This window comes from Vanessa tameamea, chromosome 2 (assembly GCF_037043105.1).
Source record: "Vanessa tameamea isolate UH-Manoa-2023 chromosome 2, ilVanTame1 primary haplotype, whole genome shotgun sequence".
Lineage (NCBI taxonomy): Eukaryota > Metazoa > Arthropoda > Insecta > Lepidoptera > Nymphalidae > Vanessa > Vanessa tameamea.
The window spans coordinates 10,830,361-10,846,759 of NC_087310.1; the positions used below are offsets into that span (position 1 = coordinate 10,830,361).

At 28.8% G+C, this 16,399-nt stretch overlaps 2 protein-coding genes across 2 annotated transcripts in view; both read right to left on the reverse strand.

Annotated features, from left to right (window-relative positions):
- Lipt1 (Lipoyltransferase 1) overlaps window positions 1–16,399 on the reverse strand; it is an 86,156-nt gene that overhangs the window by 60,612 nt on the left and 9,145 nt on the right. The gene's annotated exons all lie outside the window — the stretch shown is intronic.
- Window positions 1–16,399, reverse strand: part of LOC113401956 (uncharacterized) — a 77,589-nt gene that overhangs the window by 58,700 nt on the left and 2,490 nt on the right. The window contains exon 2 of the mRNA XM_026642040.2: window positions 11,598–11,656. Within this exon, the coding sequence (XP_026497825.2) occupies window positions 11,598–11,624 (27 nt within the window). The 5' untranslated portion in view covers window positions 11,625–11,656. The remainder of the gene's footprint in view (window positions 1–11,597; window positions 11,657–16,399) is intronic.

The window sequence follows — 16,399 nt, forward strand, 5'->3', positions numbered from 1 at the left end:
GAATACCCCTACTAAAAAACCAGCGGTACCCTCTGTCTTTTTAGCGGACGTCACGGGATTGCTTTCGTTCGCTACAGTGACGGCAGTATCTTAAACCTACCTATACCATTGTATATTTTAATAGGCTAATCGTAAGAAATACTAGGTCTATACTAGTAAAAAATATTATTATGCTAGATAGTTCATCCATTGAGGAACTTTAAAGGCAATATAATGTTACGTTTTAAATCTAATGAAAGGAACACTAACTATAAATGTCAGTCAATCTAGTAGACTGTTCTAGACAAGTGATGTACCTAACAGGCCTATATATTTTTAATTCAAAACTGGTGAAACCGTAGCTTATTAAAACATTAAACAAATAATGTCAAAAATCTACACTACAAAAATATGTAATTGCAATTTTATATGCAACATTTTATCAATTACAAGAAATGATTTTGGAATCGTTTTCCCGTAAAGTTTATTTGCTCAAAATACTTTTACTGATATTTAATGATTCGATTCAAATTTTTAAGTTTAACTATTCAAGCCAAGTGGCAACGGTTCAACCATACCACAGAATTTTGTTAATAATCCTTATGCTGATTAATTCAACCTTTTAGCTATTAATAAACTAAATGTAAATACGTAATATATTTATTATTCTTAGCGCTTACGTACTTTCAACCAGTTCTAGTTCTGCGTATATATACATATGTGTGAATGCATAGCGATTGCATTGAAGAAAAAATTCAAATAGCAAACAGATTTATTCCTTTTTTTAAATATTCATAGTCTCAACTTAAGTAAAACGCTCAGTATTATATTATACTTTAAGCTTTGCACGAATTATAACATTTGGAGCGACATGGTTCCATCAATAAATCAAAGGTGAAATATTTGTGCCACCGAGAACAGGCCGTCTAAATTATGCCTGTAGCATATACCGATACAGCTACCGCTATTTAATCTCTGATTAATTATTAAAGTCCTAAATTAGTATTTTAGCCAAATAATGGCAGATTTTTGACAACCAGGTGGCATGGTGGGTTAATTTATGTCCTCTTTATTTATATGAATACTGTGGATCAAGTGCTATAAAAACTAGAACCGAAATTCGTATTTATTACTCAACATTTTACATATATTATACGTACTTAAGACAAAGAGAATTATAAAATGATTAATATGTTAAAATAAGACATGTTCATCGTGACGCGTTTTGATACTTGCCGTGGTTAGCTCGGTCGTGATCAATAACGTTCGAACCGGATGATATTTTACGGCTCATTTTCATTTTATTAGGTATTACGTATTAGCGTTGTAATTGACTGACATTTAAGAATGTTTAATATATATATCCTGATTTTTTGTACATTATATTACCACTCAAGGCGATAACTACCTATAGTTAAAGACTTTAACGCAGTTTTATGAGCAATTTTACCGTACATAACTGTTCGGTGATGCGCGATGATTCTAATAAATTTAAAGTACCTACACATAAAATGTAATACCGGAAACAGTTTATCCATACAATTGAATAGGTATTTTTTTATAATTACGAATATTATATAGAATAAATAATAATAAATGGCATTCGAAAGTTTTAATCGGTGTCATAAAGACAATATTGTGCAATGTATTTAACGTGAATCTATTGTTAAAAAGGTTTTAGTATATAAGTATATCTATATCAACATTTGCAATTATTTACAAAAAATATATATAATAAAAGTGATGTTTATTTTTACATTTAGCTCCTAAACATCAGGCATACGTGACAGTTACTTCCAAATGTAAAGTTAAGGATTTATGTTAATAAGCTGGTCAATTTTAATTATACGATAGTGTATACTAATTTTTCGCACAGTTTTCGATATGAGATCATAATTAATAACTACAAAAATAAAGAAAATCGTGTTAAAAAAATAAGAGAAAAAGTATTTCTTTTTTTATGTAATAGGTAGGCGGACGGGCAGCTAGGTCACAGGTTAGTGGTCACCAACGCCCAGAGACATTGGCGCTGTAAAAAATATGAAACATTCTTTACATTACACCTATGCGCAACCAAACTTGTGAACTAAGATGTAATGTCACTTGTCTGAGCAGTTACACTCACTCACCCCAAACTAGAACACGATAATATTAAGTATTGACGTTTAGTGGTACCTAACCATACGGGCTTGTACAAAGCGCTACCAACAAATAAACGGTACTAAACTGTTTTGTATCTTTACCTGTTCCTATACACGTATACGAGTCTGTATTCATTTAGTAGAAAAAATATTTTGTAAATTCTAAAAGTATCGTGACAAAACATGTTGAAATAGAACGTTACTTTATATTTCGATGGTCAATTAAGAACAAGAATGTATAAAAAACAGACATAGCGAAACTTATTCAAAAAAAAACCGAACTTTAACGTTATACAAGAAATTAAATACCTTCATTTCCATTCCTTTCTTTCGAGCTCGAACAGCAATGCCACCGTTTTATTCATCAGAATATTAATGTAACTAATTGCTTGTTATGGAATTTTACTTCCGTTTTAAAAATAATATTTTTATTACGCTTAACAGACGCTGTTTATTCAAATTGCAAATTTTCTTTCAATTCAATTTAATATTAAATGTATCATTTCAAAGCCCGGTTCTTCGTTTGTTTTTAAAAATACCAATAATTTAAAATGTTAATCTACTTTAATGCGTTCGTGATTGTATATGTTTTAGTTTCGAAATACGGTAGCCGACCCCGCTGGGATATGTATTAAACATATAATATGAATATGTTAAATATAAACTGTGAATTCTTGTATATCAACAGAACCTTGACCCATTGCGACAGCCGTGACATCGAAATTCGAAGCCGTTCGGGTATCGCTAAATGAGGCTATCATCACAGCATTCAAGGATGTTACGTTCCGACCACTCGAAACCTCATCGGGATTAACAAAACTAAAGATAAAAAGCTTTGTTCCGTAAGCAAGATCTTGTACCATATTGTAATTGCTTTGTTAAAAGACAATTCCTCGTCAATAAGGCTACAATATTGATTTTAAAATTATTATTGACGTTATTTATCATTAGAAATAATAAGTTGAATTTTATGACTATTAAGAGCCTATAAAATAATTATAACATATTTTTTTCAAATAAATTACAAAAAAAAAATTACATTTATATTTAAACATAATTTCATTTAATTATAAATTGCAAAGAATATGTACATCACAATACAATATATGCTTTCTTATTTAAACAATATTGATTCTGAAATATAAAATATTATAGCATTTAGTCTCATATTTAAAGTAGACATATGAGTAAAAGTCTAGTCGTCAAATTAATTAATTAAAAATAAAATCAACTTCATTTGTTCGTTGATTTTATTGAGGTGAGCCACAAAGTAAAAGCGAAGGTTGTTTGTGTTAGGGTAATAACGCATGAAGGCGACATGGACAGGATCAAAGGAACGTTAAACAAAGCCTTACTGCCTAATGAGCAAGTATGCGTGTGGAATGTCGTAGAATCACGATGTACTCCGATACGTAGAATAATCAATTGAGGAATCAAACTTAGTTATTGACTGTAAATATATATTCTATATTATTAATCGAGCATATCATTCATATTCAATTATATTAAATAAATATATACCTAAAGGTTGTGTTAATTTTTTTAAGTCTTAGCACAGGCTCGGCGACGTGCTCTTGTTTAACTTATTTGCTAAGTTTTTATTTCCTTTTTTACTATCTACTTTAAGAAAAAAGAAAGACAGTTACTGTTGGTACATTGCAAGTATTACCTGAAACTATGAGTAAACAAATTATATTGTTTGACAAATATCTATGTTGTTTATCTGTCACCACTTCTAGGACGGTTTCATTGTTCATACCGAAAGGATTTAAAATTGAACTTGTTATCTCTAGCTCTTCTAAAGTACAACTATTAGGATAAATATTAACTGATTTTACTTTGTATATGTAAGTATATTAAAAAAATGTACTTTGATACTGTTTATGATCAAAATGATCAAATTGTTTATATATATTTTTTGCGTGTTTGTTTAAAAGCACGTATCTAGAAAAACAGTCTTATCAAGTCATTAAAACGTGACACATCAATTTTAGAGAAAATTTGTATTTGTTTAGTAAAATTTTAAAATAACCGACTGACATATAACGCGTGGTTAAGGCTGAAATTTTGCATAGGAATTCCTTATGGAACGTAGGTGAGCATAAATAGATTCCAAACTGCATCTTCTAAGGAGTAAAATAGGGGATGAAACTTGTATTTAAATTCGTCATTTCTGTTATTAAAAATACGAAAATCGGTAAATCGGTATTTAGGCTTCTGTTAATGAGATAAAGACTATATAAATTAAAAAACTATAATAACATAGCTTTTTATATTACTCTAGAAATATTTTAGTATCAAATATTTTAGGAACATAATAATGAGTAAAAAATATTAGGAAGTTTTTAAAAAAAAAAATTCTAACAAATCTATAAAATGTTCTAATAAAATATAATTATAATAAATTATTAAAATTTACCGTGTAGATTACATTTACAAAGTTAAAAAAAACAAGTGACGTTAATTTTACGATTATCTATATCCATCGTGTTTTTTTCCACTTGTAATTCCGATACACGCCAAAACATGAATAATGTAATTACTTGTCATGTTTTTAAATTGTAAAAATACACGTGTATTACGTATTCGTAATTATATTCGGAAACAACATATTTATACTTGTATTTATTAAGATGTAAAAATTAGTTCTTTAAAGTCTATTTAACACACTTTAGGAAGATACATCTGTGGTAAGTAGGTATATAAGAGATGACCCAAACCAAATACTACATACGATGACTGTTCTAAGGTAAAATATTTACTTATTAGGTACACGCCTTAAAAGGAGTGTAATGTTTTCAGGGTTCATGTAATGTATGTGTACTGTAAGTTTCTTTTCCAACGTAACTTTTAAACACTCGACCTTAGACTCAAATGATAACCCAAAAATAAAAACAAAATGTAAAATAGTCCCCGTGAAATAGGATTAATTAAAAAAAAAAACAGATCTTAAGATAGTCGTATTTTTTAATGTTACTTGTTTTTTTCTATGATTTTGCAATTAGTTTGATTTCTTAATAAGAATCTATTTTTCCTATTCAACATTAATATTATTTATACTATCAGGAAAAATGTTCGTATTAAAACTAATAGCGTGAAATCAGCAATTTTGAAGATTAATGTATAGGTACGTTGAAGATGACCTTTAGGTAATAACTTTATATAACGCCGCCGGCTTTGCGCATCACAGTGGCATTTTAAAATCAATCTCATATAATCAACCTAAGCAAATTAGACGGATATTAAATTGAAATTTCAAGCTAATATAAGTCATTGAAATATTATAGAAATATGTTATATTTGCATTGTAAATCATTGTATTAGATATATATTTAACTTCTTCTTTTAAGTATATCACGATATATTTTTAGGGCTTATTGTAAACAAGGATGATCTATTGACAAGTTGGATTGATGTATCTCGTACAAAGAGTTCACGTTTCTGATTCAAACTAGAAGCGACACTATAAACTCCTATGCTATGCTATTGCTTAAAAAAAAAACCGGCTTCAAATTTAATTGAGACTAAACGGGACGTATCGCATCGAAACAAAAAAATAATTATCCAAATCGGTTCATAATAAAAGTAGTTCTGTCGGTTACAAACATAAAAAAAATAAACAGAATACATAAGGTCCTTCTTTTTTTAAGTCGCTTAAAAATAAAATTGACCGTTAGAAACATTCGTTCAATTGTGAGTTGTGCAGTTTCCAATATCGGACATCCTGAATAAGATAAACCTCTTTCGTTTACAATAAACGTTACGTTTAATGTAGAAAAAGATAAATACCAATAATAAAATTGTATGTATTAATTCTATACATTCGGTTGAAATGTTACTCATTGACAGTTAATATAATTTAATTTGAGTGGATCGCGATATTTTTTCTGGTGACATAAATCTCTGCCATGCCGCGTTCGATGATACTGACATTAAGATGAAAATGATACCTACTTTCTGATCGATGTATTCTTAAATTCAACCTTTAACTTAGAAGGCGAAATAACTAGTACAGTGCCAGCAGTTGGCCTTTTAAATAAATATCTAAAAGTACACAATATAATACTATAATAGATTGTGGGAAACATTATCGATACAAAAATGTTTTTATTAAGTTGAAGACATATTTTCATTTTCAGTTTCTCATAATGGAAAGGAAAGGAAATAATGGTTTTTAAGAGATAAATTTATATGTATACTACATAAAAATAAATAATTAGTAAAGCTAAGCTTAAAATAAATACTAACGGTATTATGATGTGAAATATTTAAACAATTGTAATAACATTCATTTGAAGGCGAGAATTGTTATGATACTCATATTCTCATTAAAGAATATCTACCTCAAATCTAATTAAGATGTATAGTTCTTTGACTATTTAATTTCAAGCAGCTTGTTTTCTTATGGTGATAACATAGTTTTCTCAACGAAACACTTAAATATCTCAATAGTAAGATTATGAACTACTGAACATCGTAGACCTAATATAGTCTATACCAATCGAAGAAGCAATAAAGATAAACAAAACTTATATTTACGTACGCTATTTGCTAATAGCTCAGCTATAGGTTTTATGCAATAACAGTTCTTGACTAATATGTCTCTATTTATAATCCAACTACTATTTGATAGTGTAATTTTCCTAGTCGTTTTTGTATTGTTCCGAAAATCCACTTTTTATTTTTAGCGTATACTCGAACTTGTACTCTATAACCCCCCCCCCCTCTTTAAATTGTTTATTTAAAATAATGTTTTCTTTTAATTGTACTATAGCATTCGTATCTCTTTCAAACATTGTATGTAAATATGTCCTTATATTTCTGCCAAACATGAGTTCGTATTGACTTCGTCCACATACCCCCGGGGTTCGTCGCAAACAACACTTGACTGTAATTATTTTATCTATTAAGGTTCCTCTGTCCTGTTCCATAGGTTTTAATCTTCTTTTTATTGTTTGAACAAATCGTTCTGCTTGCCCATTAGTTGCTGGATGATAAGGGGCTGAAGTCCTGTGTAACTCTTTGCTCAGTAAGAAAATTTTTGAATTCTTGTGATGTAAATTTCCGGCCATAAGTTTTCAATTTTATATCTGTTTTAAAAAAAAATCTATTTATTTGTAACGTTTGATAGTCGTTTAAGGATATCGAAGACAATGCAGCACCCGTATCGAATTCCATTTTTATGTTTCTTTTTTCTATATTTTCCACAATTTCACTATTAATTATATTGATTTCACCTAAGTCTTCATCCGTGTTGTTAATTACATGTTCGTCTATTTGATTTGCCTCATTTCTTCTTTTTAGACATACTTTAGCTAAGTGACCTTTTCTTCCACATTTATAACAAGTATCATAGAATGAACGACGCGTGTTAGCTCTATGTCCTATTCTTCCGTAACGGAAACACGTTCCTTTTAAATCTTCAATTGTCAATGTGTCCCTCTTACTCATTTTGGTTGACGTAACGTTATTTTTGGAAGGTGTTATTCTGTTTACAATTATGTCGTTTTGTTGACCTGGAATGTTAGTCATGCCGGCATTATCTAGCTTACCCATTTCTATTGATGACGCAATTTGTATTAATTCTGAAAATTGTAATTTTTCTTTTTCTTGTAATATCTTAATACGTATATCTCCATCTTTTAATCCTCTTATAAATTGAAAAAAATAAAAAAAAATCTGAAATTGTGTTTTTGCAGTTTTGACAGTTAAATTCACAGTAAGATGAGAGTCTTTTCAATTCTGATGCGTAGATAGTTACCGTCTCATCGTGTTATTGAAGACGTGAAATAAAATTGTGTTGCATCGCCCATACGCTCGGTTTTGGATCAATGTAGTCTTGTAATATTTTAATAAGGTCTTCATAGCATTTATCGAGAGGATCTTCTGGTGAACATAAGTCACATACCTTTCCGTGTAAGTCTGGTGAAAGTGTGGACAGTAATGTATAATAATATACCTTCATTCTCGTATCGTTAATATTATTCATTAACAAATATACGGATAATCTCCTCGCAAAATTTTTAAACGATGCTGTTTCTTGATATGGCTGAAATGGTATTTTCGGTGCACATTCTTTGTGTGTATCACTTTTAACAGTTCCTAAATTTTCAATACTTTTCAATCTATTTTCTGTTTCATTATTATTTGTATATCTCGTAACATTAATAGTTTTACTTTCAATTTTGTGTAAAGTTCTTCAAATTCGTACCTGTATTGTATTTCTTCTTCTAATTGATCTTCTTCCGTTTCAAGTTCAATTTCTCTTTGTGCATCGTGGAATCTTTGTAGGCTTTCTTGTAAAGTGTAAAGTCGAGAATCTATTTCTTCTTCTGTAATATGTTCTTGTAAATTTATGTAATTCTCCGTTCTTGTCAAATGACCCCGTAAAGAGGCTCTTAATCTTTTGTATTTTTTAACGGTGTTTGACATCCCATCTTCGTCGCCAATTAATATATTTTTACTCAATAAATAATAATTGGTAATTTCATATCATGCATTTTTTTAATACATTTTTTATGACATAACAATAATAACGTTGCTAAGGAACAACATTATAAGAAAGGATATGACAAATGTCATAGACTATTCAAGCTCTCGACCAATGACATAGCGTCAATTCAATGTGAAATTATGTTTATTTGGTTTTTGTCCTCTTTTAATTGGAATAAAATTTACATTTACTACTTTATTTCACTACAATGTTTTTTCCCGTCGTGGTGTAAAAAACACTACCATTGTTATTAGCTCTATCAGACCTAAGTATTCTAAATATAAATGTGTAGGGTTTTCGTAACAGTAAGATAATTAGTAATGTTATTATTGGTTTGATGAGTGAATTGCTTAAACCAACACATAACTCATATTTGCTAATCGCTAAGCAACTGCTTTATATTATACTTTTTTATAAACACGTACATTATTTTATATTGATCCTGTAACTCGGTACACATCGATATCGTACGATCGATTCACTATAAAATGTCGAGAACTTGCAATCAACTATTTTGGAAAAATCTATTTATTTATAAAGTTATTTCAATAAAGTATTTTTTTATTATCCTTTAAAAAAATATATTGTACAAAGTATATGTGTATTCAGCCATGGGTTTAAATAAAGAAAAAGTTGCAAGTCGTTTTATATAAAAAAACCCCAACACTATTTTAAGCTTCATAAGATTATTCTTTTTTGTGATTATTTTCCTTTTTCCCGTTATATTGCTCACTGTCTGCCTGGCAATACGATGTCACTGTTACGCTAATAGATATGGCCCCAGTACACTGAAAACTATTGCATCAATACGGCCGCAGTTACGAAACATCCACAAACTGATGTGCCAAATATACTAAGTACGATAAATATTACTTAAGTTCTTTTAAATGTAATCATTAAAACATATTTTTTGGACATTTGTACTGATTTCGTTTGAGTGTATAGTATAATCAAGTATGAATAGAAATTAAATCACTTATAAGCAAATAAAGTCATTTGATTTTAAAATAAAATTCACAGTCGTTAACCTTCATTAACATTTATAATTATTGCTCAGATGCCACGTTATCCGGTCCGATTATGACACCTTCAGTGAAGGCTTCCCAAGTCTACTTCGTAAATTCGAATGTCTGTTTATAATAATACTGAGAAATAAGAACACAAAACTCATATTATTGAATATAATATTTAACATTTCCTACGCATACTTATCCAAACCTTCTTCTCAAAAGGCCCAAAAGAGAAGGCCCACTTATGTGACATTTAAAAGTCGTTATTTAATCCATATATTATATCATACAATGCCAAAAATATTCCATGTCAACGTACTCCTTGATTATGGAAGACACATTTAGAATGTATGCTCCTCCATTCTACTTTGTCTATATTATTTAAATTGTTCAAGAATAAAAAATATACCAGTTAAAGATATAATAAAAAATATAATTATTTTTCTTGTTTTGTTTCATATACTGAACCTTGATACGTGAGTGTATATGGACTGTACCTACCAATATATTACGTTTAATTGTTATATTATGTACAATAATATTGCCTGCGACGATTACCATACCTGTTAAATAACTTCACTTTTTATCTCTTAACGTATTGATATCGCACGAAATCGCATACATAATATTAATATAATGACAAATCGGCTGTCGAACAATTCACGAACATATTATCATACAATTATTAAATAAACCACTCGACTGCTTATTTGTATATGACAAACGTCTACGCTGGGACAATATTCCACATTCGTATAATAAAATTGTTTGTACCTGTCGCAATTATTTCAAACTAATAAATATGTGCCTATTCGTATTCCAATCTTTGATATATAAAAGATAAAGGAGAATTCAGTGTGCAAAAAAATCTTAGCGCTTCTCAATTTTAATTCAATTGTGTCAAACTCACAAGGGAGTCGCTTGTAGTTTTAGTCATATGTAATTGAAACTTAAATAGAGAATCGCAATGTAGGTTTGTTGTTTAATAAATAAAAAACGCGTCGAATCTCTGAAACCAAAAGTAACCTATTAGTAATACACTTCCTACTAAAAATCCTAGTGAGCTGAGATTTTACATAAATGACATATTGTAAAATTTGACATATTACATAAATAGTCTATTGTTACCACGTAAGAATCTTATAGCCGGTCCAGCGACTGACGAAGGCCGGACTTGATTGATGTTACAAAAATGCGCAACACACAAATTCCAAGCATCGAATACCTGCATAATATTTGACGTTTGATAAATATCTATCTTTTCACTTTACATCATATTAGATTTAAGTAATAATTCATAAATAAAATCGTTACCGACATTCCTAACCAATTATGTACCTAATATATTTAATAAATAAGATAAACATATTCAAAACAATCTTTATTTATATGAAAATTCTTAAATAAGTTGTACGACATATGTTGTATAAACAAGAATTTCAAGACTATGCAGGTTATACGCTTTAATATTTTTTTGGATATATGAACAAATTTCTCATGCTTTTAAGTGCTTACCATTTAAAGTATCAAATATAATTTTAAATGCCTAACTCAGTCAAGGTGGTCCTGTCTTAATATATTTTTTCTTATCACTATAAGAGTTTAGGTATTGGGAATGGATATCGATCATATATTGACATTAAGCATTTCGATGACAAATGTGGCCGTGTGATAATGTCGAATTCGTGTCAATGGTTCAATGCAAACGACCAAGCTGAGCTGGCGCCGCTGCGTTCCACCGCCACCTCCTCCGCCCACGCGACAGAAACCGGCCTATAAGATTCTTAATTGACGACTATATTATCGATTTGTAACTAACAGAAGGTCATTATCGTACTTCTTATTAGGGTTGGGGGTTTTATATTATCGAGTTAATATCTTAAGTAATTAAAATTCTAAATTATAATTCTTTTTATTTTATTTTAATGTAATATACGAACACGAATGTATTATCAAATGTTTATTTTAGCTTACCTTAAATACAATTTTTTCTTTTTCCATTTTTGTAGATGTGTTATGCCGGATATTCAAGCCTGTGAAAACAGAAAATAATAAAAATTATAAAATTAATATAGCATATTACTATTAGGAAATTATTGCAATGTTTGATATATGTTTGAACAATGTGTTTTGAGTTTATAATCGAGTTAATTAATTTTGCCATCTTGATTAAATAAAATTAAATCGTTGCAAGATGAACTTTAAAGTAGGTAGGTTTAATTTTCATTTCACAAGCTGACTGTAATTGTGTATTTATATTTATTGGCAATACAATATGGAGATGTTGAAATAGATACTAGACCAGAGTTAGGATTTCAAAATAAAACTTTAACAACATACCTAGGATTAGTGGTTAATCATAAATTATTGTCATCATACATTCATATTTAGGCAATTTATATTAATTGTATATTATATTTTATGGACTTTAGCAATATCACTAGAACTAAAAATATGAAAGTACATTCTAGTCGAGATGACACTCTGTTTTTGGATACACATATGTTTATTGAAAATTTCAGATTCAGTGTACACTAGTACAACTGATTCTTCATGTACTAAATGTTTATGATTAATATAATCATAAGATAACCTGAAGGTTTTAATTCTACCACATGTGTCACCTTAGCCCAGCAGTGGGATATTCACAAGCTGTTCATTTCACTTTAATATAAATGAAACTTCCACTTGTTCAGAAAACTGTTAATTTAAATCATCCTTTTTACAAATTCACGCGATAACTGCTAATGAGGTTGGCATTGAACTTTCTCATTACAGTTATTGATTTTCTTGCATTTTTGTCATAGCTTAATTTGCTTTTTTGTATTTTTGTACATATTTCATTATGTTAAGGTTGTCAGTTGGCAGGATAGTTTCCAAGCTATCGAATGGTATATCAAATGGTTATTTTTTTGTATTTTTCTGTCATCATCAACAGGATCGATCCCTGACAAGGAAATTTGATCTCACAAAAATTCAATGATGCAGTTTTAGTTTTCATAAAACTCCTTTGAAAATATTTCATATTCCTCTTAGTTTAGGATTTGACAATCGACGCCCTGTTGAAAAATTCATCCTGTATGTTTTGATTTTTAAATTCGCTTGACATGACTAAAATATGAGTGCATAAATATTTTGAAAACAAAGTTTAATTTGTACGAATATATTTCTACTGCAAATACTATTTTCGTTAGCTCATTGTGACGATATATTAATTAAAACTTGGAGGTTGCTCGGTAACCCATAAACTGTTCGCAACCGCAACTATTTTTGCGCAAGAGTCGCGCGGGCATATCAACAAATTTTGCATTATAATTATTTTAATTCATCAAGAACTAACGTGATATATATATACACTCTTTAATTATATAATATCGATATATGACGATAGTAATTAATATTGTATACATATATTATGATTATTATCATAGTACTTAAAAAGAGGGCTTACTTAATTAATTATATTTACGAAATAACTGTGTTATAACTTATTAATAATTTTTAACATACAAACAATGAGAGTAACGGATATTTCCTCCTGATCCGTATATTTGTGACAATCAATAAGCGAGTGTAAAATGTAATTATTAATTGAATAAAGCTTTAAAAGATGAATTTTATATTGAGTTTAAATATTGTAGCCGTTCATTATATTATAAACGATCCTTCATGTTTGAAATAGAATAAGTTTCTTTTTTATTGTACGAGTAAATAAACACCTACACATTATTATTTGATTCATGACATTTTTCAATCAACCTTTTTACATAATTTAAACTAAAATAAATAAAGATAATATATTTTTTTATAAAAATTGATTTTTATCAAATTAAGTAACGAATATTAAAACTGAGTATTATAATATACATATAGCCCCTACCCACGTCAGGTATCTATTGTGTAGGTATGATATTTGTTACCTACAGAATGTGTTGCTTCAGTCAAGTGGCCTGACCACCTGGCCTACGACCTTTCGGACCTTTTGTGAAAGATCTTAATATGCAATTCAAATAAAACTTACTGGATTGATATATTTTAAAATGAAGCTAATATTAGTTTAGTAAACATGAAATTTTATGTGAATTTTGATTAATCTAAATATACCGGTTCTTCTCAGCTATTAATAATTACCGCCTCTTTTTATTGATTTTTGGCAATCAATAAGGAAAGGTAACGATTCTATATTAAATAAATATTTTGACTTTGTGTTTTGTTGTCCAAAATTTTAACCTATAAAACGAATTATTCGTATACTTTCACGTACGAAAATACATCATGTACCACGAATAATGCACAAGTGTGTGTGTGTTTCCTTAATAAAACTTAGAATTAAAAAAATATATAAATGTTGTATATACTCCTTCAATGATTCTTTTCATTGGCTACTTATGACGTGATATTAATTAAAATGTCTAGGCTGCTTGTTAACTCATAAAATGTTCGCAACCAGAAATATTTTTGCGCAAGAGTCGCGCAGGCATATCAGCTAATTTTGTATTATAATTAGATTGATTAATCAAGAACTAACGTGATACTGAATCAATAATTCGATATTTGACGATACAAAATTATTTAGTATGAGTATATATGTACACATAGAGTACATATATACTTACATATATTATGGCGATATTACTATAAATGACTGAGCTTCATTTTTGATTTAATTTTATAAATGAAGCTGAGGAATACTACTTTCTCAAAAAAATTTAATATTAAATATACTTTTTTTTATGATATCGGTAGGCGGACGAGCAAATAGGTCACCTGATGGTAAGTGATCCCTACCGCCCATAGACAATGGCGCTGTAAGAAATATTAAACATTTTAGGAAGGTACCACCCATTCATCAGATATTCTACCGCCGACGGGACTATAGACGGGCTTGCACAAAGCCTTACCACCAAGTATTTTATTTAAGTATTTTATAACTAAATTTACTTCAATTTAAATTAAATAGCATAATAGATGACATTGTTTTTTTCGAAATTAAACATTTTTATTCATATAAATGTATATTGATGTAAATTTCATGTACACAGTATTTGTTTGCTTTTGAGGTCGAATTTTATTAGATAATGATTTGTTTTTTTTTTTATTTATTGGAAAAGTTACACCATCAACTTATCACTAAGCACTTATTCTTTTTTTATTTTATGACTTGTTCCATACTATTCTGCGGACAGTTTTGTTAGATCTATCAAGGTGTGTGTAAGACATGTGTGTGTGTTTATGAGTAATTCTACATTCGAGTGGATTGAACAGCCTATGAAATTTTTGTGAAAGATAAAATACAATTTAAAAAAAAATTATTTGAATGATTCTAGTTTGGTAAAATAAGTCACTTTAATGTGTATGCCTATTTTTTTATAAAAATGTAATCATAGTGAACCTCATATAATTGTGCCATAACCCAGTACTGTCAGTTTAGAATTAAATACACAATTAGATAAATATAATTCACTTTTTTAAAGATAAGCTCAGATCTCAATAAAATGTATACTTAAAATGAGTACAAAATTTATTTTAATGATAAAAAGTGTAATCTTAAACCATTAGATAAAATTTCTTTATGGGCATGACAAGTTTTATTAAAAATGTTGTTTACACCTTTAAAGTATCACTTTGATCAGTTATTAATTTTAAGTGCTTAGTGATAAGTTGATGGTGTAACTTTTTCAATAAATTAATAAATTAAAAAAAAAAAAGTAAGTAAGTAGATACATGCATATAAAGGAGGATAGGTGGGATACTATATCCTAAGTATAGTTTTTTCATCTATTGGTAATGATGTCCGAATTTATTATTTCATAAAAAGCAATATGTTATGTTATTCAATGAATAAGAAATGGTAAATTGTATAGCAAAAAGGTTAGGTGTTAATGTCAATACAATTATGCCACAAGTCAATATATATTTTTTTCCTTAAACAGATTTGTATAGCTATTTTAATGAAATCCTACTTACATAGGGAAAGCGAGACAATATGTAATTTTATCTAAATAAAATCTAATTATGGCACACCTTCAGTGAATAAATATTTATATCAAGATAATTTTCTTTGTGTAACAACAACAGGAAGAAAATAAAACCGGTCGCTATGAAGTGATGAATTAAACAATTACATTTGTGTGCGTAACACAAGCAAGAAAACATTAGTACTCTGTGCACGAATAATATTTTACCTTGTATTTTCTGCTAAAATTTAAATCTTTTAACATTGAGAAACAAGTTTGGCTGTATAAAATAATCTTACATAATACATTTGATGTTATCGTGTACTTTTTATATCAATAAAGTACAAAAGAAGACTTACGATGAAAAAAAAACTAAATTACATCGACGTTGAGTTAATCGAGGTCTAAAAAATATTTACATAACGTCTATAAATTTTCGTAAACTTGTATTCTTCAATTAAAAAATTTAAATATCAATTATGTTTCTAAGATTCTTATAAATAAATGCAATGGAATATTGGCATATATTAAAGCTATCCACACACTCAGCATATAATAAACAAAATTCTTTTTTCAAAAGTTTTTCTTGTGTTTATGTAATGTGGCAATTATCGCATTAAATCATAAAAAAAAAAACATTTTCAAGTTTCGATATATAACACTGATCATTAAATTCCATTCACGAACTTTTAGGTAAGAAGGTTCAGACGAGCGTGTCAGAAATGAAATAAAATAAAATAGTCGAACTGTGTTTCTACACTGTTAGCGTGATATGATAATTTGCTGCGGATTCAGCCGGACGTGTGATTTCTAGACGGA